General features: G+C 41.5%; 8 protein-coding genes across 9 annotated transcripts; 6 read left to right on the top strand and 2 right to left on the bottom strand.

The window, feature by feature from the left end:
* Window positions 1–2,306: 2,306 nt before the first annotated feature.
* Window positions 2,307–6,327, top strand: LOC128271376 (protein UBASH3A homolog). The gene is made up of 7 exons (XM_053008867.1): window positions 2,307–2,563; window positions 2,624–3,060; window positions 3,223–3,321; window positions 3,527–4,036; window positions 4,560–4,938; window positions 5,029–5,438; window positions 5,545–6,327. Exons 1-7 carry the CDS (start codon window positions 2,457–2,459, stop codon window positions 5,826–5,828), a joined length of 2,226 nt encoding a protein of 741 aa, XP_052864827.1. The 5' UTR covers window positions 2,307–2,456; the 3' UTR covers window positions 5,829–6,327.
* A 1,981-nt stretch (window positions 6,328–8,308) lies between these two features.
* LOC128274830 (soma ferritin) lies at window positions 8,309–9,466 on the bottom strand. The gene is made up of 2 exons (XM_053013149.1): window positions 9,141–9,466; window positions 8,309–9,046 (listed from the first exon to the last, which is right to left on the bottom strand). The coding sequence occupies exons 1-2, from the start codon at window positions 9,235–9,237 to the stop codon at window positions 8,445–8,447; spliced, it is 699 nt and encodes a 232-aa protein (XP_052869109.1). The 5' UTR covers window positions 9,238–9,466; the 3' UTR covers window positions 8,309–8,444.
* A 418-nt stretch (window positions 9,467–9,884) lies between these two features.
* On the top strand, window positions 9,885–11,826 carry LOC128272932 (ferritin subunit). The gene is made up of 4 exons (XM_053010820.1): window positions 9,885–10,105; window positions 10,219–10,354; window positions 10,975–11,231; window positions 11,321–11,826. The coding sequence occupies exons 2-4, from the start codon at window positions 10,249–10,251 to the stop codon at window positions 11,603–11,605; spliced, it is 648 nt and encodes a 215-aa protein (XP_052866780.1). The 5' UTR covers window positions 9,885–10,105; window positions 10,219–10,248; the 3' UTR covers window positions 11,606–11,826.
* A 150-nt stretch (window positions 11,827–11,976) lies between these two features.
* Window positions 11,977–14,196, top strand: LOC128272931 (potassium channel subfamily K member 9). Its single transcript, XM_053010819.1, has 3 exons — window positions 11,977–12,868; window positions 12,936–13,554; window positions 13,629–14,196. Exons 1-3 carry the CDS (start codon window positions 12,742–12,744, stop codon window positions 13,897–13,899), a joined length of 1,017 nt encoding a protein of 338 aa, XP_052866779.1. The 5' UTR covers window positions 11,977–12,741; the 3' UTR covers window positions 13,900–14,196.
* A 1,151-nt stretch (window positions 14,197–15,347) lies between these two features.
* On the top strand, window positions 15,348–15,802 carry LOC128271403 (BBSome-interacting protein 1). The gene is made up of 2 exons (XM_053008898.1): window positions 15,348–15,395; window positions 15,482–15,802. Exon 2 carries the CDS (start codon window positions 15,524–15,526, stop codon window positions 15,800–15,802), a length of 279 nt encoding a protein of 92 aa, XP_052864858.1. The 5' UTR covers window positions 15,348–15,395; window positions 15,482–15,523.
* A 26-nt stretch (window positions 15,803–15,828) lies between these two features.
* LOC128271402 (LMBR1 domain-containing protein 2 homolog) lies at window positions 15,829–18,390 on the top strand. Its single transcript, XM_053008897.1, has 2 exons — window positions 15,829–15,999; window positions 16,067–18,390. Exons 1-2 carry the CDS (start codon window positions 15,829–15,831, stop codon window positions 18,008–18,010), a joined length of 2,115 nt encoding a protein of 704 aa, XP_052864857.1. The 3' UTR covers window positions 18,011–18,390.
* Window positions 18,391–19,636: 1,246 nt separating this feature from the next.
* LOC128274812 (60S ribosomal protein L26) lies at window positions 19,637–20,406 on the top strand. Of its 2 annotated transcripts, none has more exons than XM_053013125.1 (2): window positions 19,637–19,705; window positions 19,804–20,406. In XM_053013125.1, the coding sequence occupies exon 2, from the start codon at window positions 19,817–19,819 to the stop codon at window positions 20,270–20,272; it is 456 nt and encodes a 151-aa protein (XP_052869085.1). In that variant the 5' UTR covers window positions 19,637–19,705; window positions 19,804–19,816; the 3' UTR covers window positions 20,273–20,406. The 2 variants fall into 2 exon arrangements, with proteins under 2 accessions (XP_052869085.1, XP_052869086.1); XM_053013126.1 differs by having other exon boundaries at window positions 19,656–19,705; window positions 19,785–20,406.
* Window positions 20,407–20,421: 15 nt separating this feature from the next.
* On the bottom strand, window positions 20,422–22,015 carry LOC128274811 (uncharacterized). Its single transcript, XM_053013124.1, has 2 exons — window positions 21,851–22,015; window positions 20,422–21,792 (listed from the first exon to the last, which is right to left on the bottom strand). Exons 1-2 carry the CDS (start codon window positions 21,977–21,979, stop codon window positions 20,422–20,424), a joined length of 1,500 nt encoding a protein of 499 aa, XP_052869084.1. The 5' UTR covers window positions 21,980–22,015.
* Window positions 22,016–22,062: the final 47 nt, after the last annotated feature.

The raw sequence follows: 22,062 nt of genomic DNA on the forward strand, positions 1-22,062 counted from the left end.
AATGTTTTTGGTAGACGATCTTCGTGCCACTAACGGTGTCCTCTGGCAACAGAGAGACATTGATTTGTTTGCACTAAAATATCACACATCACGATCGTTGTACGTACACACACACGCACGAAACCGAGTGTACACGATGGCGGTGAACTTTTTCTCTCGGATTCGAACGGCCGCTGCAAAACAAAAACAATACTCCCGGCTGAACGTCTGCTTAACCAAAGGCGACAATCACTTCAGATCGGCTGATCTCGTCCGTCGTACGGCTCCGTGCCCGCAATGGCGCTATGCAGGAGCGAAGCGTCGTCACAAAATGTTAATCCACCGATGGCTTGCAGTAAACTGAGTTGCGTTCGGCCACATAATATGTTCAGTGGATGGAGTGGAGCCGAGCCCCGAATGACGACCGATGTTTACCAAGGTGAGACGAAACGATCGATCAGCGTGTGAGTCGGTGGGAAAGAAAGAGAAGTGGCTGCACAATAATGCTTAAGTCTGGTGCAACAAACAGCCGTGTCATCGGAGGGAGAGGGCACGGTTGGTAGAAAGTCGCCAGGAGCGGGTTGAGAGCCCCGTCGAAAGAGCGAAACTAGCTTACGATCGCAGAAGAGATCATTATTGAGAGAAATCGACTGCTTGTTCCGATGCTACGAACGCACCTGGCTCTGGGGAGTGAACTCTGATCGCACCGCCATAGCTCATCGCTCGTGACCAGTTCGGCAGCCGTTCGCGTACCGAACATGAGATGAGAAACAAATGACTTAAAACGCCGAAACGAACCGAAAAAGTAAGTGACGAACCCTACTTCGGCTACTCGTGAAAATGAAGCGTGGCCATCGATGGAGAAATTTGCCAATACGGCAGACAATGGGCACAGAAAAGCGGTGTAAACATACGTCCAATACGGTCACCATAACCAGCTTACCTGTTACGGCTAGCAGTTTCGGCCATGTTGGGTTTTTTTCTTATGGTCATAAATGGACAGAAACGCAAAGGGATTCGCTGGCAAGGGCAATCGAAAAAGAACTTACAAGCGGGGCTTAATGGAGTAACCGAAATGCTCGAAAGCCAGATCCTACATTTTACGATATTGTGCGTAATTCTATGTCATGTCAATAGTAGTGTTTATGTTTCAATAGTGTTTTCAAAGCATAACATAGACATATGTATTTTCGATACTTTCGATGTTATAAAACTATATAGAGAGAAATGTCTTTTCGCACTTGTTTAACATATTCGTTGATGTATTGCCATCAAAAATATAATATTAATAAAACACAATTGAAATAACCTTATAGCAGTTTTGTACCTGTATTTACTTATGTGCTTATCATCATTGTGGTAATTACATGATATTAAATCAGATACGATAAATCACAAATGTTTTGTTTTACATAATCTTTGTTGCAAAACTCGCCAGCCGTACAGCGCGGATCATCTTTGACAACGTATGCAAATTGTGTCCAATGACCTAAACTCCATTGGAAGAAACAAACGTGTCTCTGCGGATACAAACGTGGAACCGACCATTGAAGAAACCCGGTCATTCGTCGACTAGAGAACAACAAAGCACCACCGCTGCCGAACAGCCGTATTGGCACTGGCGGGATAATAGCCGAGCTCATAAAGTATGCTGGAGGGAGATTAGCGAACGAGAAAAAACAGATAGTGCATCAAGTGATCGAAATCGATGCATTTTGACTAGAACTTCGGCAACATCGGCATCAGTTTGAAGAAGCTACTTACTGTTGTTCAACGTATAAGTCTCGCCAGGCTCCGGAGGGTTGATCATGTCATGAGAAATGCGGGCGACGAACCTGGCCGTAAAATCTTCTCAGGCCGTAGAAGATGCTAGGCTGTTTCGAGTTATGAGCTACAGTTATGAGGCCAAGCGCGAGTGTAAAATCCAATGAATACCGTTTGATTTATTTTCATTTATGCTGAACAATTACAATTGTACAAAATAAGAAAACTAAATACATAATAAAATCAGTACGTATCAATAAAAAATAACAATGAAAAATAATAGTAATAATAATAACATGGTGAAAATCTAAGAACGCTTAATAATAGAATCCTAATTTGACTTCTAATAGAATCCTAAATTTGAATATACCGTCCACGCGACCACTCTTTTCCACCTCACTCGGTAACTGTTTCCAGCTTAAAAGTTTGAGTCGTACGGCAACACTGCCATATGTCAATTCGAAAATCAAAACAAACCAAACCACACACACACGTCAAACGTAAAAAAAAAAATTATTGTTGTAAAAGAAATATTAGAAAACCCAAAGCATTGGATGGAAATTTGTAAAACAATAACTGCGCACCACTCATTAAAGCTTTCTGTATTCGTTTAGTTCATTAAGCACATCGAAAGATTCTTTGTGCAACAATAATCATCAGCTAGTCGTTTTAATTGTTCGAAGCATTCTGATCAGCCAACACCACAGGTTATTATGGCCGCACTTCCGCCACGTAAAAATCCTACTCCAACCAAAATCTCCAAACAACATCTTACCCCACTACAAATTCTTCTTCAAATGGGCTTCCCAAAGCATCGTGCGTAAGTAGTGCTTGCGAGAAATACACGTTACAAAATAAAAGTCACTTCCACGCTTTGCAGGGAAAAGGCACTGGCTGCTACTGGGAACCGAGGGGTACAGTTGGCGTCTGACTGGCTTCTGGCACACGTTAACGACCCTTTTTTGGATGAATGTGCACCTCGCGAATATATATTGTACGTTTGCCCAACTGGTCCATTTCTGCAGCAGCTGGAAAAGTTTTGGTCACAGTCCAGGGAAGCTTGCGGTTGGAATGGAGCCCACAATTTCACTCCCCACATTACCCTAGTGTCCTTCTTTAAGGCACCGGATGAATGTGCACCTCAGATGTCTAAAGCTTTGAAGGACTTAATGAATCTTCCTGGTGCTCGCCTGGACCGTCCCATAGCCCTGGAACTGTATATGAGCCCGAATTTTATGGGCTTTTTTGTCGCAGAAGATGACGCCAATTATCTGAAACGCCTCGCCCTGCAATATGTAAAGGAAGTGTCTCACTCAAGTAAGCATTTTCCGTTTCAAGTTGTTGCTATGCTTAACTGCATCCACATATAATCTTTCATACTAATAATACTTGGTTTTGTGGTGTTTTGTTTATCTCTGTTTCGTACCTTTCCATCTTCACTACCCTGGGATCTTATTGGGCCGTTGATCAAACCATCAGTAATTAGTGACACGTATGAGCAGCTAGATGCACTGGTAACCTGTTTTCCATGGTGCGGGGGAGTAACTTCAGCTCGGTGCATACCGCGTAGCAGTCGATGTAAGCAGCTGGTGGCCCCACTGAACCGGTGGCCGCTGATGCTTTCAGTTTGCACTTAGTTTTCCGTATACTATGTTGTGTTAGTATGATTTGCATGTTAATTTTTGACAACGCAAATAGTTGATTTGAAAATTACGTTTTCTTTTTCGCTTGCTTGTGCTAAAATATGTAATCTCATACTTTAAAAACTGTTCACATTTTTTAGCCATCTCGCTGGAACCTCACGTAAAATCCCTACATCTTACACTGGCGTACCAGTTTTCGTCAGGACAATTTAATAGCCTGAAGTCATTGGTTGAAAAACTTGACACATCTTGTACGGAAGCAAATTGGGAGCTCAGGCTGTATTCGCGGGATCCACGATTAGCCTCTAAACAGGTCCATAAAGTGCTGTACCCTCACACACCACGGGAACCAGACGAATTAGAACTGCGCATTGGTGATTACATTTACCTAAATCAGGAAGCTATCCAAGCCTCGACGGATGGGTGGGTTGAAGGTATTTCTTGGTTAACTGGAACCAGTGGTTATCTACCAGAAAACTACACAGAGCGAACGGCTGAATCCGATGCCTGGACGATGCACCGTACTGTTTCTTTATGCGATACTAGAGAACTGGAAGAAGCATCCGACACAGTCGATGGAGTGCGGTTTGAACCTTCGATATTGCAAAACTTTGGTGCAGAAGGAAACGATGTTACATCGCAGGAGACAAGTAAGTTATTCATTTCAAGAGCGAGTAGTTCGATTTTTACACAAGTGTCATTTAATCAATGCAGAAAATTTCCTCGCGTAAAATGAACGCTCAGATTATTAAACTAGTTGACAATGCACGTGTAATACATGTGTATTAATTTATGTCTAGTTCGATGGAACAATATTTACTAAGCAACCAATGCGTTTTCCATTTCAAAAGAATCATGTTAACGACATAAAAAACTAATCAGATATAAAAATACGAAGTTAGCTGTAGCATTGGCATTTTAATTTTCTTAAATGGCCCTAAATATTGCTTAATGAAATGGACCGAACTTTCCGGTTGTCCTAATACATGTGCAAAAATTCGCTAACGTCATCGTGATTCAATAATGATTGAACGAAGCCCTTGAACGAATACTGATTCCCGAACTGACGCAACCGTGTAGATAAGATAAGGTTCTACCTCCAACTGGTAGCATATATGATACGACAGACATGCGATACTGCTCGTACTATCAAAAAGCGAATCCCTCTTTCAGGCTCTGCAGAGCAAGCCGAATCGCAGAGCGATCAAGTTTCAACGAAACTAGCCACATTGCAACCCCACGTGGACCCCTCATCAACAGAAGATTCGAGCAGCAGTAAAATGTTCGGTGGCTCAAAAACTTTGGAAGATGTGCCTTTGGAAAAACTACACGAACTAGTGAAGAAGCGGACCTCGATGCAGGTTATTCCCGGGGATGGTAGCAGTCGCCAGGAAAACTCGCTCAAACAGGATACAGGTAATCGAAAAGTGTACATAATGCGTCATGGAGAACGTATCGATTTCACATTTGGTACCTGGGTACCCTACTGTTTCGACGAAATCGGCAATTACCTGCGGAAAGACCTCAACATGCCAAAAACGCTGCCTGGAAGGTAACAAAAATCGTTATAACTTCTTCTTTTCGCGACATTATATTTCTACTGAGATATCTTTTTAATCATTCATTATTCTTCTCTTTTAAGGAACCCTACTCTTTGGAAAAAAGATTCTCCACTCACTAACGTAGGCCGCTATCAAGCTCGGCTTGTAGGAGAAGGCATGAAAGATGCAGGTGTCAAAATTGATGCAGTGTACAGCTCGCCGTCATTTCGTTGCATTCAGACAGCTACTTCAGTATTGGAAGGTCTTGGACTGAAAACATCCCTACCGATTCATGTCGAACCTGGCCTATTTGAATGGATGGCGTGGTATCAAGACGGACTTCCAGAATGGCTTTCAGCAGAAGAACTGCTAGCCGCTGACTACAATATTGCCACCAAGTACGAGGCTTTGACTACGGCGGAAGATCTTAAGGAATGCTTTCTAGAGAAGTTGAACGAATTTTATCATCGCAATTCGTCCGTTACGGAAAAAATTATTAATACTACCACAGGTATGAGGATAATCCATGATCATTTTCCACACCCCTGGGTGCATTTATATGATTCACCCGTCTGTAATTCGCGTAATCGTAACTCTCTTATTCGTATATTTCGTAGGAAATATTCTAATCGTTGGGCACGCGACGACCCTCGACACTTGTACTCGTTTCATAGTTGGAGAAAAACTTCGCTCTACCAGTGAAATGGCCAGAATTATGCAAAAAGTTCCTTATTGCAGTCTGGCCGTGATGGAATCTGACTCAGTGGGAACGGAAGACGGTATTGGCAAAACTATGGGACATTGGCGACTAATCGAACCTCCCTGTGATCCGGTCACACATACCAACAACAATCGGTTCGACTACAAAATACTCACAACTCATCTTCAGAGAGATACATAAACTCAACCGATTTGATCGACGATAACTGGAGCCAAGCGGCACATTATTTATTAACTCTAGTGCTGCCTAACGACAAAGTTTGCATGTCTTGTTGTTATTAGCGTAAATGAAATATAAAAGATGCGTAGCGAACATTTTGTTATTACACAATGAAGCAATTATAATATCCAATATGGAACAATATTATACAAGCTCTGTATACAATACTCGTTGGATCGGCATTAACAATGTTATGTATGCATCGTGCATGTAAATTGTTGTCTTCAGTGTTGCTAATCATATTTTTGTCGAAACCTCCAAATATCGCTTACTAATTGACAATAACGCAATAATAATATGATCTCAACGGCTCATGATGCACGTTCAATGGCTTAATGTTTTGTATTCAAAAAATACATTGGAACTAGCATATTTTTAGACAAATAAAAATATAGTAAATAATATTTAGTCAATATTACTCAACTTAAATTCTTACAATAGGACAAATCAATCTGCAAACATTTCCCTTAAAATAACCTAACGAAATATGATAATGCTCTTAAACTGCAATTGTGTGATTCGTTTCCTTTATTTTATAACGAATTTCCGTTAAGTATAAGAACATCTTATATGTTGTTTTAACATTATAAATCGTTATTAGGATCGATCTTGACGCTTGAGAAACGCATCTACAGTCTACTCATAACAGTTGTTCACAAGCAGACTGCATTCTTGTTAGTAATCCTCGATAAGGAACTACTCCTGCTTGAGATAATACGAGTGCAATACACGCGTGTACCACGATAAGCAAATATTTCCACCACACAGTAAGAAATCTACATCAAACCGAGAAGAAACAAATAGAACTTGAGGTCGAAGTCTATATATTCCAACAAATACATCAGCTTGCACTCACAACCAAGCACTCAACCATGAGAATGACCTCTCAAATGGTTATGAGTTACGCTAATCGCAGCCCAAGGAGTTGGTTTTGCACACGATCCCATACAATTCCTCGACCACACAGCCACAACCATATCATCGAGCGATGAGTCACTCATGGTTGTTTGTGCCCAGGGACAAAGAAATGGTTATTACGCAGTTGATAATAGAAACCATGATTCGTCACTGCAGATGATGGCACGGTTTCTAGCTGGCATTTTTGATAATAATAATCTTTCCACTATGAATTTTACATACATTTCAGAAAAGTTAATGATTATCCTTTCTGTGGTTAATCTGGCCTTTTCATTTTACTTTGTTTTATTCACAAAAGTTTTAACACATATTTGGACTACCTATAAAACGTATTTGCGACAGAACAAGCAACAACACATTGTTGCAATCAATCATTAGTGTGATATAAAATCTTTCGGTACTGTACTTATAAATTACAATACGCATGTTGTCGCAGTACTGTTGATGTGCAAATACCATTACCAAAAATAGAATCGGTTCTATTCTCGATGCAAATCAATGCATTTAGCCTGTCGAAAGTGCCACATCATTGCATCTTCTCGTTATTTACGTGCTTACACATTGAAGAGGCGCAATACCACGCTGATAGTGCAAAATCTGCTTTATTGTACCAAGAAGTGCCCATAGCAACGTAATGGAAAAAACCATCGAATGGTTGAGTTCTACAAAATGGTTTTGAGTTCCCTCACGCGGTCACATGGTCTGCATACCATGGCTCGATCGTATTACGGCTCGAAGGGACTAACATCCACTCACTTCTGTCATAGTATGCATTATTAGTGTAACATTCGGTCCAACCAAACCATGTACGTTCGAGATTGCTTTGCTGATAGCACTTAGCACTTCCTTGTTCCTACAAGCTTGAAGAAAATTTTGTTTTATAAGAAGCAACATGATCCGCTGGACATAGGTCAATGAATCGTTTCTGCATATGAAACTATATTTAGTTTTAATCGATAAAACAGTTTTATACACTAATCGTAGTTTAATGTTGTGTCAAAACATAATGAAAAGTAAATAAAAAGCCAAATATAAAGCACGAGCAAGCCACGCGAAGAATGCATGTAAACCGTCCAAGGAATCCGTCCGTAAATGATTTTTTTATATGGGGAACGTATAATGTTCACTATTTTCTGTTTGAAATGCAATGACATATTTTTGAAACCATTCATTGCATCATTCCAACGTTTGCTATTGCCTTAGTTTTTGAAACTATGTCATACGTTTCTGGAAATGAACACCTTTTAACACCTATCTCTTCAGCATCGATGACGAGACATACGCAACGACCGCAGAAGTTCTGGTAACAAAGTGACGACTGATAACAGAAACGAAAGATCTCAAGTTTGTTAAAATACTTCCCTTTATTAGCAACAGGAATCTATCTTTCTTGACCAACCATTCGAGTACTGAACAATTTACAACCCTAAATTTTTCAAGGATTTTTCTGACATTCCTTTACCATAAATTTTCTGTATCTGATGGCTAGTAACTAATACAAATTGGGCATAATACACGTGACGTTTGGATCACAAAGACAAATGGGATTTATTTCAATCTTAAACCACGTTACAGCGGCAAGTACAATGAATAGTGGCGTCTATCATGGCATCGAACAGTTTCTACCAACCGATATGAAGACGCCTGATTTACGATTGTTTATTCTGCTTTGGCCAAGTACTCATCAAACAGGTGATTACCCAAATCGCTGGCCGGCTGTTGCTTCTCAGTGAAGTGTTTCAGGTTATGGATGTATCCGGCAAGGTCACGTACAGTACCCGACTGATACTCAATAACCTTTTCATCCAGGTAGTGTGCTGCGTCAGGATCGTAATGGTAGACATCTTCAGATCCGTTTGCACTGACCTTCGAGTGGGCATGCGAAACCTTGCGGTGGATGGCGTGTGCTTCCTTGGCCAAAGTCTTCTCGTAATCCAGTGCAAACTGTAGCGAACTGAGCTCCTGGACATCCAAGACTTTATCGTACTTCGAATCCTTTTTCGGTTTTACGAGGTTGCCGAAAGATCCACGGCGGCTCTGGTATTTGATCAAACCAACTGCATCCTCCCAGGCCTTGTCGCTCATTTTGCGATAAAGCTTTTCGAAGCCCGGTCGGTCCAGGCTGTGCTTGTTGAAGGCCGACGACATGATGAGAAAGTGGAACGATTTGTCCACCAATTGGCTGGTGTATTGCCTCAAGTCGTTTTCAACCGTTTTATCTCCGCGAGGCAGGAAGCTTGAATAAGTGGGAGAGCATCTCTCTGCGCCATCAACGATACATGACAATCACAAAAGAAATCCGTTAATACCTCGACTGTTTCCAAACCAAACAAAACAAATCGGTAAAATACTCACCCACGGCTGCTTCACAATCGTCGGCGCTCGGGTCCGTCGCCAAAGCGGATGCTACAAGCACGAATCCAAACAGAACTGCGACTTTTGCGTTTGCCATCCTTGCTTGTCACTTCGTGCCTCAATATTAGGCTTTCTTCAAAACAAAATCGATAGCTCGAGGCGATTGCGTTGTTGAAAACCGATTTTGTGAACCTTCTCGGTTCGACAAAAACCTTCGTTCTACTAGTAGAGTCTAATCAGCGAATGTTTCGCTGCAAGCTGCAATTTTTCTTCCGACACAAACCACGATTTACGTCTTACTTCTCCGAATGGTAGCCACTGCATTGAATTCATCGGCAACGAGGAGTGACTTTTGTTCCCAACCATCCATCGCAGTGGTAGTGCTGAGTGCTGCAATCGGTACACGCGATCTCATCAGTTCTTTTCTATGTGGGTGTGTGTGCACACGGTGTTTGTCGATGACCAATTCTAGATCACCGATCAGTATCTTAAGCTACGTGTAAAGTACAAGGTTTAACTTGATCTAGATTCGATTGTTTGGTCTTTCGATTCGGGAGGAACGTGCGCAAAATAATTAATCTACTTCAATCCAGCCACAACCATTTTGCTGATCATCGTCAATGTAACCATTTGCTATTTACAAGGCAAAGGAACTCACATGGTTTCTTATCAATGTGTACGTAGGTTTCTTATCAATGTGTACGTATGAGTGGAGCTTCGAGATCAATAAATGACCAGTCTTAAATTGTGAGTTCAGCAATCGGAGCAAAACGTGCAACGAGTGAACAGTGGTTTCTTCCAGCCAGAACAAAAGCGCTTCTGTACAAATCAATTGTTTCGTAAGGAAATCCAGTTCTTAGTCTATCGCATTCGCGACTCGTCCTGTTGAAGTGTCACCTTCTGTGCCAGTGCGTATAAAGGCTGACAACTTTCATATATCAAACGCTTTTTTTTGTCCAGTTTCTGTGAGTGCTTATGCGAAAACAATTCTCACTACAAAGTGATTTACCTTCGCTCCTGCCGAACTTGCTACGGACATAAATCAACTTCGCTAACTATAAACAAATCTAAATTTTAGTGTTTGAACCCGTAAGAATACTAAGCAGAGATGATGAAGTCGATATTTTTCGGAATCATCGCGCTGATGTTTGCGGCTGTTGTCATGCATCAGGAGCAAGCTTCTGCACAACTGACAGATTCGGATACTGCATCAAGTGAGTTTTTAATCATAGTTGGTTTTTTATACAGCGTACATAGATCGTAAATTATTTCTAACTAGCACCATGCCCAAAGTGCAGGACAGAGTATTTAAAACACGGCGCAATAACCAAGTCCTTTCCGAGCCCTTTCTAGAGAAATCGATTATTCGTACACTTGGTCCCGGCACACTACGTCGCGCTTGTTACTAACACTATCAAGCTTTGTGTGTGTTCGTTCGTTCAACACACTCACAGATTGAGGCTTTGTTATGATTTACCAAATGGTTCTCAAAGAACTCAAAATCTGGAACTCATGTTGAGCTGATAATTCGAGGAATAGCTGTGAAAATAAAAACTGCAACGACCAGACGGTATCCTGCTGCGATAACAAAGGCTGAGGGTTGCCAGCTCAATCTCGTATGGGAGGAATCCGGTCCCAATCCACATGTGTTCCCTATTGTATTTCAATCACGCATTCAAACCGTGCCAGAACTTCTTTTTCCGCATTAGCAAAATTTTGTGCATGATGTCTACCGCCCAAAAATTTGCATCTATTTAGTTGTGATTAGCTAATTAAGTCGCCCACTGCGATCCTTTTCCATTCAATTTTTTTTGTATTCTGTCTCTTACCACAGCCACTGACCAGTGGAACTACATGAACAGGAGCTGCACGGCCAAACTGCATGATCAGATTAACAAGGAATTCGATGCAGCGCTCTTTTACATGCAATATGCGGCTTACTTTGCCCAGTACCAAGTCAACCTTCCTGGATTTGAAAAATTCTTCTTCAATGCCGCTTCCGAAGAACGAGAACATGGGATTAAGTTGGTTGAGTACGCCCTTATGCGCGGACAAAAGCCGATCGACGCCAGTACATTCAATCTAAATTTCGTACGTATTTAATTTATTTTGGCATGGAGGATGCTGAACACAACACTATGTGCCATTGTGCTCTGTCTGATACATTTTATCACCAACAGGGCAAACTTCAGCGCCCGGAACCTACCGATGGATCAGTGGCCCTAACTGCCCTTCAAGCCGCTCTATCTAAGGAACAGGAAGTAACGAAGAGCATTCGCGAACTGATTAAGACTTGTGAAGAAGATCATAACGACTACCATCTGGTGGACTATCTGACTGGCGAGTTCCTGGACGAACAACATGAAGGACAGCGCGACTTGGCCGGAAAGCTCGCAATGTTGCGCAAAATGTTGAACACGAACCCCCATCTGGGCGAATTCCTGTTCGACAAACAAAACATGTAAATCATAAAACTGACGGCGCGTTTCATGTTCAATGCCGCGGGTCTGTGTAATGATGTAGAATTTCAATAAACTACCAAGTACCATCAACCAGCGAGAAAAGGCTTTGTTGCTAGGCATTATGGCGGACGCTTGTAAAGGGTTAGTTGGCCAGAGGAAAAGGTTATTTGTATTGTGATAATTTTTGTCTTAGATGCGAAAACTCTTTAGTAACAAGGTTTATCATCACTAAATAAATTTAACAATATACTAAGGCTTTGTCTAAGTACACTTCAATTGTGTTGATTTAAATGTATCATCATTTGCGCTGTCAAGATAACATCAAGCGAACAAAGATGTTCGAAGGTTGTTCACCGATCGTCATTGACAATAATTAATCCGATTGAGAGAATGAATCACTACTTGTGATAAGTTGAATTCAAAGATAAGGGATCCAGTAAATCCGTTGTTCGATCCTCAGAAAAAAGAACGACCAATCGAAGTAATGTTTTCTTGTGCTGTCTTGCTTTACGTGTGTTGTTCTACAAAAATCACGACCAAAATTACAATACGCTAAAGTTTTTCCTAAACAAATTTATCATAGCTACCAAAAGTTTTATCTAAAAGTTCTTAGAAAAAATATAGTTAAGGAATCATACGGAAATGACAGACGAACTAATAACGAAAGTATGTTCATTCTTCGATCGTCCATTAAGTTCATAGCTAGTACTTGGATTCAAGTGCGCAGATGCAATGATGAGGAATACCTGTCAGAAACGGCGAAAGAAAATGTTAGACGATTGACATATTTTCACTTCCAGATAAGTTTAATATTCATCGTAAAGTGTTTCCCACCACATTATGCTTTGAAAACGTTCATAATTCTGCAAATTCATTATTCTTATGATTTCACGTGACCCAATAGACTTGATATGCATTCTTTACACCGCAGAGCGTGGAGCGTGTTTCAGCGTGGAATAAGTAGTTGAACTCTTCAGCAAACTCATGGAGTCTGATGTGGAGAACGAGTCACAAAGTTTGCAGAAAAATCTGATAACGACCTCAGAATTGCACGTAAATTAATGCTGGCTACGAAATAACTATCTAATTTTCATACAGGGCATGAAAGACCCCTGTTGTAGTGCAAACAACAAGCTGAAATGAAGCGCCAAAACATTCGTACCCTTTCATTGGTGGTATGTACTTTTACCTATTTACTAATTGGTGCAGCCGTGTTTGATGCACTAGAATCGGAAACCGAAGCTAGAAGATGGGAGTTTTTAAAAAGTAAGTTCTGTAAATTATAAAAAGTAAGTTAGTGTCAACACCGCATGATTTTTGTCGGCTTTTTCAGGTGTAAAAGCAAACTTTGTTGCCAAGTACAATATTACCCCGGAAGACTATCATATGATCGAAATTGTAATTACGGAGAATAAACCACACAAAGCGGGACCCCAGTGGAAGTTTGCCGGTGCCTTCTATTTTGCCACCGTTGTTCTGGCCATGATCGGTTACGGACACAGTACCCCCGTCACAGTGGGTGGAAAGGCTTTTTGTATGGCTTACGCCATGGTCGGAATTCCGCTGGGGCTCGTGATGTTTCAAAGCATCGGTGAACGTTTGAACAAGTTTGCGTCTGTTGTAATACGCCGTGCGAAAAGATATCTGCGCTGCAACCACACGGAGGCAACGGAAATGAATCTGATGGTCGCAACGGGATTACTTTCGTCGGTCATTATTACGACCGGAGCGGCTGTGTTTTCACGTTACGAAGGGTGGAGCTATTTCGACAGTTTTTACTACTGTTTCGTGACACTCACTACGATAGGGTTTGGTGATTATGTTGCACTCCAGAATGATCAAGCGTTGATTAACAAACCGGGCTACGTTGCACTAAGTTTAGTGTTCATACTTTTTGGATTGGCGGTCGTCGCTGCTAGTATTAATCTCTTGGTGCTAAGATTCATGACCATGTGCGTACCAGCATCTGAGTTCCAAAACGCAATCCGCTACCGACAGTATTACTGGAAAATTGTCTTTATTTTAGGAACGCGGAAGACATACGACGTGAAGAAGCAGAAATGCAATCTTCAGTGGACGGTCTCACGACATATGAGTGTCAATCTACCGGTAAACTACTTTCCTGTGCCAATTTAAACTACTGTTCGGAAATTGAAGAAGACACCTCTGTATGTTCATGTACTTGCTTGGGAGGCAACAGTTTGACAACCCACGAACACGAATTTCTATTAAACCAAGGATATCACCCAGCAGATATTATTACCAGTACAATTAGTTTGAAACGCATGTCTATTTAAAAACATAAGGCTAAGCTGATACAGATAATCACAGTCCTGCATACTAGATAGAATTACGTTCCTTCTCTTACAATATGCCACTTCCATTCCATTAGATAGAGTTATGAGAAAATTTAAATTAACCTCCAACGAAACGATGTGTGCCAATTGCCGGGAAGAATAACTCTCAGATAAAAATCCCTTCAAGTACATTCGAATCACTACAAATAATGTTCTTTGTTTCATTCGACATTTACCAACATATATAAAAAAATGTGACAGCACATTAAATTTCATTGACAGATATGATATGTATATATTCCGCAAATAATAAATTCGTAATTGTGATTGAATTAAGTATTGCACAATTGTCTTTTCTAACTTAGTACAGAGTACAGAGTGAACCACCTAGCGTTCTGGATATGGTTGGTTCTTTTCATTTGATTATAAAGGAAACAATCCCACCGCTGTCACCAGTTGCACGGACCCACGTGATGGTCTGAGATCCTGCAATTTCTCCTAAGTGGGAAAATACCTACTTTCAAATCACCTTGCGCGATCGGACGGACTGATGAATCTAAGACTCGAACAAATGATCTTACAAGTCGACGTTTCAACTCAACAATCACGCACAAAACATTCACACGTTTTGGGTGTATTGGCTTCTCTTGCACGACGTATGGGTTCTCCGGACCCCAAAAATGACAACTCTGCTTCTTAACATAACCACAGAGGAGGAAATGAGCGCATGGGACTTGCCGTTAAACTTGCCTTGCAAATTAAAGGAGACAATTGTTAGAGACAGCTTAAGCTTGCAGGCGACATGCAACGAATATGTGCGTTTTGGAACGCCAGGAGGTTTTCTCGCATCCAGGTAGAAATGTGAGTGTTTCTTTAAACCTTTACAGGTCCCGACGTTGAGCAACCTCGATGGTGTCTATGATCATCCTATGAGCGGTTTAATTGAGCAGTGGTTGGCCCCCTGTCACGACGTAGGACCCACGTGAGGATAATATTTAAGATCCTTGGGGACCGCGTTGCTCCTGACCCTCTAAATTTAGTCTAGGGGTAGCTCAAAATTAAGTCTTATTGACCATCCATCCAAGCTTAGATATTCAGAAACAGGATTGTACACCTTCTTTTCGAATTCTGAAAATATCCTGTTCTGTTAAGCGTCTGATGTAACCCTTGCCATGATGACAACTGATGTTGGTTCGTTTATATTCCTTGTTTGGAACGTCAAACAAGATATTCCCTTTGAAACATTGCTACAGCCATATGCAAAGTTTTCAAACCGTGCCTTTAACGCTATATAATACTGGTGGTTTGTTCCAAAACATCATCACACAGGTAGTAAGAATTTAATCCGTCTTTATCTGTATGTTTGCTATTGTTTAGTTAGGTAAAATGTGTAATTTACTCAGCTAACTTCTTGCCAAGTGACACTTCTTACCATTCTTTTACATTTCTTAGCTGTGGTCTCAATTAAAGAAACGCTGTACGGGTGTACTTTTGCTGTAAGTAGAAAAATCGATAATCATTGCCAACCCTTTCCCTTTCCATGAGAAACTCTACTCCACTTTTTCATCTTATCTGTGTTTAGCCATCAGCTTGAGGCATAGCAAAAGGCAGACAATGTTTTGCAATGTCCCTGCCGGTCAACACAGCGACGGCAGCTGAACCATTTTCGTCACCGGTGAACGAGGAAAAATCAAAGCACCAACAACCAATCACGTTGATTTTACCCACCAGCGGTAAATTGTTCTACGAAAAGAAGCAAGAGCTTCAACTCTGCAAACCGAGACTACTCCCGTTGAAATCGTTTAGCTTGGAAAAGTTGGAAAGGATTCACCAAGAAGCGCAGTGTCAGCTGCAAAAAACGCGAGCCTGTACCGCGGCCAACAAAAGCAACAACGAGTTTTAAAGTGTCCACCGGTCAGTGTCGGTAAAATGGGATATTTACTAATATTTTCCATCTGCTTGGCTTTACTGCTGGCATCGTTATCACTGTACCGCTACGGCTGTATCCAGCGACAGCATCCAGTTGTGACTTTCTCTGTGCTAACGGCGTGGAGTTTTTCCTTTCTGATAGTTTTTACAATTCCGTTAGATGTAACTTCGGTAAGTAAGCTAAACAGATGCATTCCTTGATGATGTTGCTGATATTTGACTTTATTCGAAAATCCAGACTGTATATCGGCAGTGTCTACAAGAGCATAACATAACGAGCAATGGATCGAACAACAATAATCCCGATGCAATCTGTCAACGACCGTGGGGAATGGTGGAAGAGAGTGTTTTCCCGAACCTATGGCGTATCATCTATTGGTCCTCACAATTTCTCACGTGGCTAATCATGCCACTGATGCAGTCTTACCTCAAAGCAGGAGACTTTACGATCAAGGGTAAACTACGTTCAGCCCTGGTCGATAACGCTATCTATTATGGAACATATCTGTTTATCTGCGGCATACTATTGATCTATCTGGCAGTGCAACCAGGCATCTCACTGGACTGGCAAAAACTAAAAGCAATCGCGTCATCCGCCTCCAATACGTGGGGTCTATTCCTACTCGTATTGCTGCTCGGTTACGCTCTGGTCGAAGTGCCACGTAGTCTGTGGAACAACTCGAAACCGGGTTTTGCTCTGCAGTATGCCTACTTTAAGCTTTCAAAGTTAAGCTCTGAAAAGGCGGAAGCTGAAGAGAACGTAGATGATGTGCTGGAGAGTTTACAATCCGCGAATCGAGCCGTCCCCGCGCGACACGTTTTACGGCCAGCATTGGAAACCATTATTCGCAAAGTACCGACGGAGCTTATGGAGCGTGCGAATCGTATTACACGAGAAGATGCATCACCGATGGCGGTACCATCGGAAAAAGCACTCGTGCGCTTGCATCGCCAGGTGATAAAATCACTTCAAACACTCCAACGTACCGAAGCGCTATGGAGCGTTCAAGTTGGCAGAGTTATGCACTTGGAAGATGTTGCGATACAGGCTTTGTCGTTGCATCATAAGTTTGTTAGCAGTTTTCCGAAGCAGCGCAGTGGACTGGCCCGTTTTCTGTACAGCCCACAACTCGAGTGGTACTGGGAGTGCGTTATAAAGGCACCCTTTCTGAAGGTGCTAGCTATTATTACTGCTTTTCTTTCGTTTACTGTCGTCTGGAGTGAGCTAACATTTTTTAATCGCAAACCCGTACTTTCTATTTTTGCCAACATATTAATTGCTGCTAAGGGCAGCTATGATTTTGTTACGATCGAGCTATTCTCAATGCTTACTCTTTGCTACCTTTGCTACTGTGCATACTCCACTGTGTTTCGCATTAAGTTTCTAAATCTCTACTATCTGGCAGCTCACCATCAAACGAATGAATACAGCTTAATCTTTAGCGGAATGCTCCTTTGCCGACTCACACCTCCGATGTGTTTAAACTTTCTCGGTATGATCCACATGGATTCTCACATTATTAAAGAGAGAGTGCTAGAAACGCACTATACGCAAATAATGGGCCACATGGACGTACTCGGAATCATTTCGGACGGATTTAACATCTACTTTCCAATGGTAATGCTAGCATTCTGTTTGGCGACCTGGTTTTCACTCGGTAGCCGAGCGCTCAATGCTTTCGGTTTCCAGCAATTCATGCTTAACGAAACGATAGCCTTCGAGCTTGTCGCAGAAGGAAAGGATCTGATTGCGCGCGAGAAGCGCAAACGGCAGCGTGCTGAAGATGCGTTAGTTCGGAGACGGGATAATATTCTAGGGCAGATGACTAGAGATGGAGGAGCCCAAGCTAGCAATGCTGCGAATGTTGGCGTTACCAATGGGTCCGGCAGCCCAGGAAGTATGCTATCGAAAAATAAAACCCAAAAGCTCAACACGATGGGACCGAACGATGATCTTGTCGGACATAGCGATCGCCTGGATTATAGTACCGTAACGGGAATGCGTGGTATGGATGACCTCAGCATGTCGTTGTCGAATGAAATCAATGAAAGGTTTGGAGTGAGTACAGGCGTTGCAGTTGGATTTAAAGGGTACGGAACAGCATACGATGATGAACATCATAAAAATCGCACGACAGGCGGAGGACGAACTGGTCCTAAAGGACTGTTCGACGATGTTTAAACTGGTTCATTTGATATTGGTTGATTGCTGTGAAGTTTTATGAAGTATTCCTAGTTGCTCTCGTTTCTTAAGTTTTTCCTCGCGGTGATACATTTATGAATAACAGCTCATAGTAGGAAAAGGTCATTACTCTTCGCTACCGGTAACTATCCTGTTCGCTATGTAAAATGGCAACCTCAATAATTATTTTAGCAACAAGTGTTTCAAGTTTCAACAGCACGAAATCTATTGATGCACTAATCTAAAATAAACACTCCACTGATCATGAAACACTCCACTGATCATAATCGTAAATGAGCGCTAACAAATTGCTGCTTGCTTTTACCTTTGGAATGTAAAAATAGTGATATAAAATTTACAGTTGGTAGCAAAGTAAATAAACTCGCAAAAAGAAAACCTTTAATGAAAATTATTACCGAAATATTTTGTTACCAAGAAGTGAAAATTGTGTTTGCGAACTCAATTTGTTTAATGCTGTTTTTTCCCGATACGGAAGAATTACCCAGTACTGATCTCTGTGGTAATGCAGAGAGGCAGGAATGCGATGTTCACCGTCCTTTTTTGTTACCAATATAGTATAAAAATGTAACAGTTGCCATGCTAGTACTAGCCAATTTTATTATACCTATACTCGTGGTTTGTTCACGAAACTTTGCTAGCTGTTTGCTGCTGCAAATAAGATTCTGAATTTCAACCAGATAAAAGCGTATTCCTTTTTTTCGAGCTTGTGTTCTTTTCAAATAAAAAGGTCAATATTTTTAAAAGGAATATCTGAATGCAAACCTGCTCTATCTTCTCGAGATTTTAGGTGATTGATAACGAAAAATAATACAATTCCAACAAGTAAGTACGCTGGCGTAATGTGAAGAAGCGTGAGTAAGGATCCCAGATCACTTATAACTTTTTAAAAGGTTATACAAAATTAACCAGTTCAACATGTCAAATTAGGCATAAGTTTCCCGATTCAATTAAACCGTTTTTCATGTTTTATAATTTCCAGGAAAGACAATTTCCTGAAAAGAGTCTTTCGTTTACACTTTTCGTGTAGTTCGGTCATTATCGCATTATCATTATTATGTTCAAAATCCTTCTTAATGCTCTAACTGTAAGAATAATGTTAGGCTGAGGAAAGCATTCTATTCAAATATTTTTTGGTAAGTAAAGAGTAACTTTTGTTATAGTTTATCAATTATAAATCCATTTCCCTGTGCCGCGATGTTCCATCAAAAACATAGAAAACATAGATTATTATTTTCCCAGTCGGATTACTTTTTTCCCCGGAAGGATTACTTTTTTCCCGGAAGGATTACTTTTTTCCCGGAAGGATTACTTTTTTCCCGGAAGGATTACTTTTTTCCCGAATTTTTTTTTGTGTGTGCGTTTGGCTTCAATGCGAAACGTCACTTCATCGGTTCACCCAATTCGAGAGAGTTCATTCCAGAGAGTTCACCCAATTCGAGAGAGTTCATTCTTAGTTTTTCCCCACATTTTGAACTATCTTGATCCAAAAATAAAGTCCAAATTTGCATGCAAGTGTAACCCTTAATTTTGACAGCGATGTCAAAAGTGTTGGTGCATATCGTTCTTGACTGCCATCACTTATCCTGACAGCTTGTCACGTTTGCTGCCGTCTTTCCTTCCGACATCTTGGACTACGTGAAGCACGCGTTTTTCGGGTGTACGAGTTTTTGAGTTGTAAGTAGTGTACGAAATAAATAGTATTCTGGTCGTAACAATGCCAGAAATAATCCGTGGAGAGTGACCAAAACAAAAGTGCCTTTCATTTGTTTCAGCTGCGGTCGAATAATGAAGCTGAACAAACACGTTTCCTCTTCGCGGCGCAAGAGCCGCAAGCGCCACTTCCAAGCACCGTCGCATATCCGTAGGAAGCTGATGTCGGCTCCGTTGTCAAAGGAACTTCGGCAAAAGTACAATGTGCGCTCGATGCCGATCCGCAAGGATGATGAAGTTCAGGTTGTTCGTGGTCACTATAAGGGTAACCAGCTCGGCAAGGTGACGCAAGTGTACCGTAAGAAGTTTGTTGTGTACATCGAGCGTATTCAGCGCGAGAAGGCAAACGGCAGCAACGTTTTCGTCGGTGTGCATCCCTCCAAGTGTCTCATCGTTAAGCTGAAGATGGACAAAGATCGCAAGAAGATCCTGGATCGCCGAGCCAAGGGACGTCTGGCGGCGCTTAATAAGGACAAGGGCAAGTACACTGAGGAAACAACTGCCACCTCAGCGATGGAAACTACATCTTAAGTTTGCCAACAAAAGTACCCCTTGTGAGCTGTGCTAAGCATTGGCTCTGGAACCTACAAGCGGAGAAATTAAAACGAAAAATGTGTGCTGCATACTGGAGTGAAGCGAGAGAATAAAAAAAGTCAGGCGAGAAAGTATTTTGTTTGTTTTTATTTGTTAAACAACAATGCGGGAAACAGCTTGAACACTCCAAGATGAATTAGTTGATGCCGAGAAATTCGAAGAGGAAGATTTTGTTCGTCCAGTTCCAATGCAATCTTCATTCCGACTTCGAGCTTTTGCAGCTGCTTATCCCCAGAATCCAAAATAATTATGTTTTCAATTCTTTGCCGGCAATCGTCCTTGTCAGTGGTTGTGTAAAAGTGAAGCAATACTCGCCCGTAGCAGCGTTCAATGGTTTCCAGTGTTACTAGTAGTTTTGGTTGAACGATACCGGAGAGCATTTCATGAAACCAAACCCTCTGAATCGACGTTTTCTCTCTCAAAACCGTTGCTAGCATTTTAAGAGGCGAGCCTGTCCGATATTTCCCTTTTGTGTGTCTTCCAACTAACGGCATTTCATTTTCATAGAATGATGATGCTGTTGAGAAACACGTTGATGAAGAATTTTCAACAGGTGACGGTAACAATTCTTCGATGTTGAATAAATTTGCACCAGCAGAGCACGTAGTGATTGTGTTTCTTCTCTGTCGATGTCTTTCAGCGGGCGATGGCTTATTTGCGTGTTCCGATGCTAGAGCATTCCCATCGGGACACGATAACATTTCTGGAGAGTTAACCACTTGTGATGGTTGAATGTCTTCAATAATGAATAAATTTGAAACGGTACTTGAAGCGTCGTAAGTCTCACAATTCGCGTCTTCGGAAGATGAATCGTCGTCCACTATATTCCATTGGGTGGTCGAAAATGCTCCCATTTTTGTTCTTTTAGCTCCTTTTCTTCTCCTTGCGGATGACGATGACGCGCCGTTGTCGTTGGCTGACGAAGGCGGTTGTGAACGTAAATCTTCTGATGATGGTGAAAGTTCCGAGATTGCACACCGACAGACATCGTTTGAAATATGTGAAACTTTGGTTTTCTTACATCGATAATTGTAAGAACATGCCTTAAAACGTGTGCAACTTGAACCGTTAGGGTTCTCAACTGATGAAACCATCTCACTTGCGCAGGAATCGTTCAAATCATCTACAATTTGCCCGTAATACATGCATGTTACCCCAGGAAAAGGTACATGTGGCACGCGTTTCTTCTTGCAGTGAATTGCTGAGCAGTCATCCATTTCAGACGGAGAAGAAACAAGTCGTCGATGTGTAACGTCTTCATCATCTTTCGAAAGCACTAATTCCGAATCCGACGAGTTTCCACCTTCTATCGCCACTTCAGCGGGACTGATGAATGGTGTCTGGGATTGAGTAAGCAAAACCTTCTCTGCGCCGTGCTCTTTTTCAGGATCAGATTGGAATTCATCATCCGAAGAGTTTTCGATCATCAAATCTCTCACGCGTAAACCAGTCAGGTTCTGAAATACAATTCAACTTCTCTGAATCGAACCTTTCAAAAGCACGTCCATTCCTTACCTTACTAATCATTCGTTGGGTCGTTTTTTGTCGTTTAAGCTTAGGTTTCTTCGTACTGGCCTTTTTCTCCGTCAGTAGAGGCGAAGAGACTAGCTCTTCAAGGGTCTTCCATGATTTTCTACTACTCATTGTATCGCTAGCACTAAGGATCGCTGTATCTACGAATTTTTCAATGCGTGCCAGCGGTGTTTGTGCATTGTAAACAGAACGAA

This window comes from Anopheles cruzii, chromosome 3 (genome assembly GCF_943734635.1).
Source record: "Anopheles cruzii chromosome 3, idAnoCruzAS_RS32_06, whole genome shotgun sequence".
NCBI lineage: Eukaryota > Metazoa > Arthropoda > Insecta > Diptera > Culicidae > Anopheles > Anopheles cruzii.

Coding starts and splice junctions, on each gene's coding strand:
- LOC128271376 (XM_053008867.1), top strand. CDS start 2,457: ATGGCCGCACTTCCGCCACGTAAAAATCCTACTCCAACCAAAATCTCC. Junction 3,061..3,222: donor AAAGGAAGTGTCTCACTCAA/GTAAGCATTTTC, acceptor TCAAACCATCAG/TAATTAGTGACACGTATGAG. Junction 4,037..4,559: donor TGTTACATCGCAGGAGACAA/GTAAGTTATTCA, acceptor TCCCTCTTTCAG/GCTCTGCAGAGCAAGCCGAA.
- LOC128274830 (XM_053013149.1), bottom strand. CDS start 9,237: ATGGCAAACGCAAAAGTCGCAGTTCTGTTTGGATTCGTGCTTGTAGCA. Junction 9,047..9,140: donor CGATTGTGAAGCAGCCGTGG/GTGAGTATTTTA, acceptor TTGATGGCGCAG/AGAGATGCTCTCCCACTTAT.
- LOC128272932 (XM_053010820.1), top strand. CDS start 10,249: ATGATGAAGTCGATATTTTTCGGAATCATCGCGCTGATGTTTGCGGCT. Junction 10,355..10,974: donor AGATTCGGATACTGCATCAA/GTGAGTTTTTAA, acceptor CTCTTACCACAG/CCACTGACCAGTGGAACTAC. Junction 11,232..11,320: donor GTACATTCAATCTAAATTTC/GTACGTATTTAA, acceptor TATCACCAACAG/GGCAAACTTCAGCGCCCGGA.
- LOC128272931 (XM_053010819.1), top strand. CDS start 12,742: ATGAAGCGCCAAAACATTCGTACCCTTTCATTGGTGGTATGTACTTTT. Junction 12,869..12,935: donor AAGATGGGAGTTTTTAAAAA/GTAAGTTCTGTA, acceptor CGGCTTTTTCAG/GTGTAAAAGCAAACTTTGTT. Junction 13,555..13,628: donor GTGCTAAGATTCATGACCAT/GTGCGTACCAGC, acceptor TCTTTATTTTAG/GAACGCGGAAGACATACGAC.
- LOC128271403 (XM_053008898.1), top strand. CDS start 15,524: ATGTCCCTGCCGGTCAACACAGCGACGGCAGCTGAACCATTTTCGTCA.
- LOC128271402 (XM_053008897.1), top strand. CDS start 15,829: ATGGGATATTTACTAATATTTTCCATCTGCTTGGCTTTACTGCTGGCA. Junction 16,000..16,066: donor TTCCGTTAGATGTAACTTCG/GTAAGTAAGCTA, acceptor TCGAAAATCCAG/ACTGTATATCGGCAGTGTCT.
- LOC128274812 (XM_053013125.1), top strand. CDS start 19,817: ATGAAGCTGAACAAACACGTTTCCTCTTCGCGGCGCAAGAGCCGCAAG.
- LOC128274811 (XM_053013124.1), bottom strand. CDS start 21,979: ATGAGTAGTAGAAAATCATGGAAGACCCTTGAAGAGCTAGTCTCTTCG. Junction 21,793..21,850: donor CCCAACGAATGATTAGTAAG/GTAAGGAATGGA, acceptor ATTGTATTTCAG/AACCTGACTGGTTTACGCGT.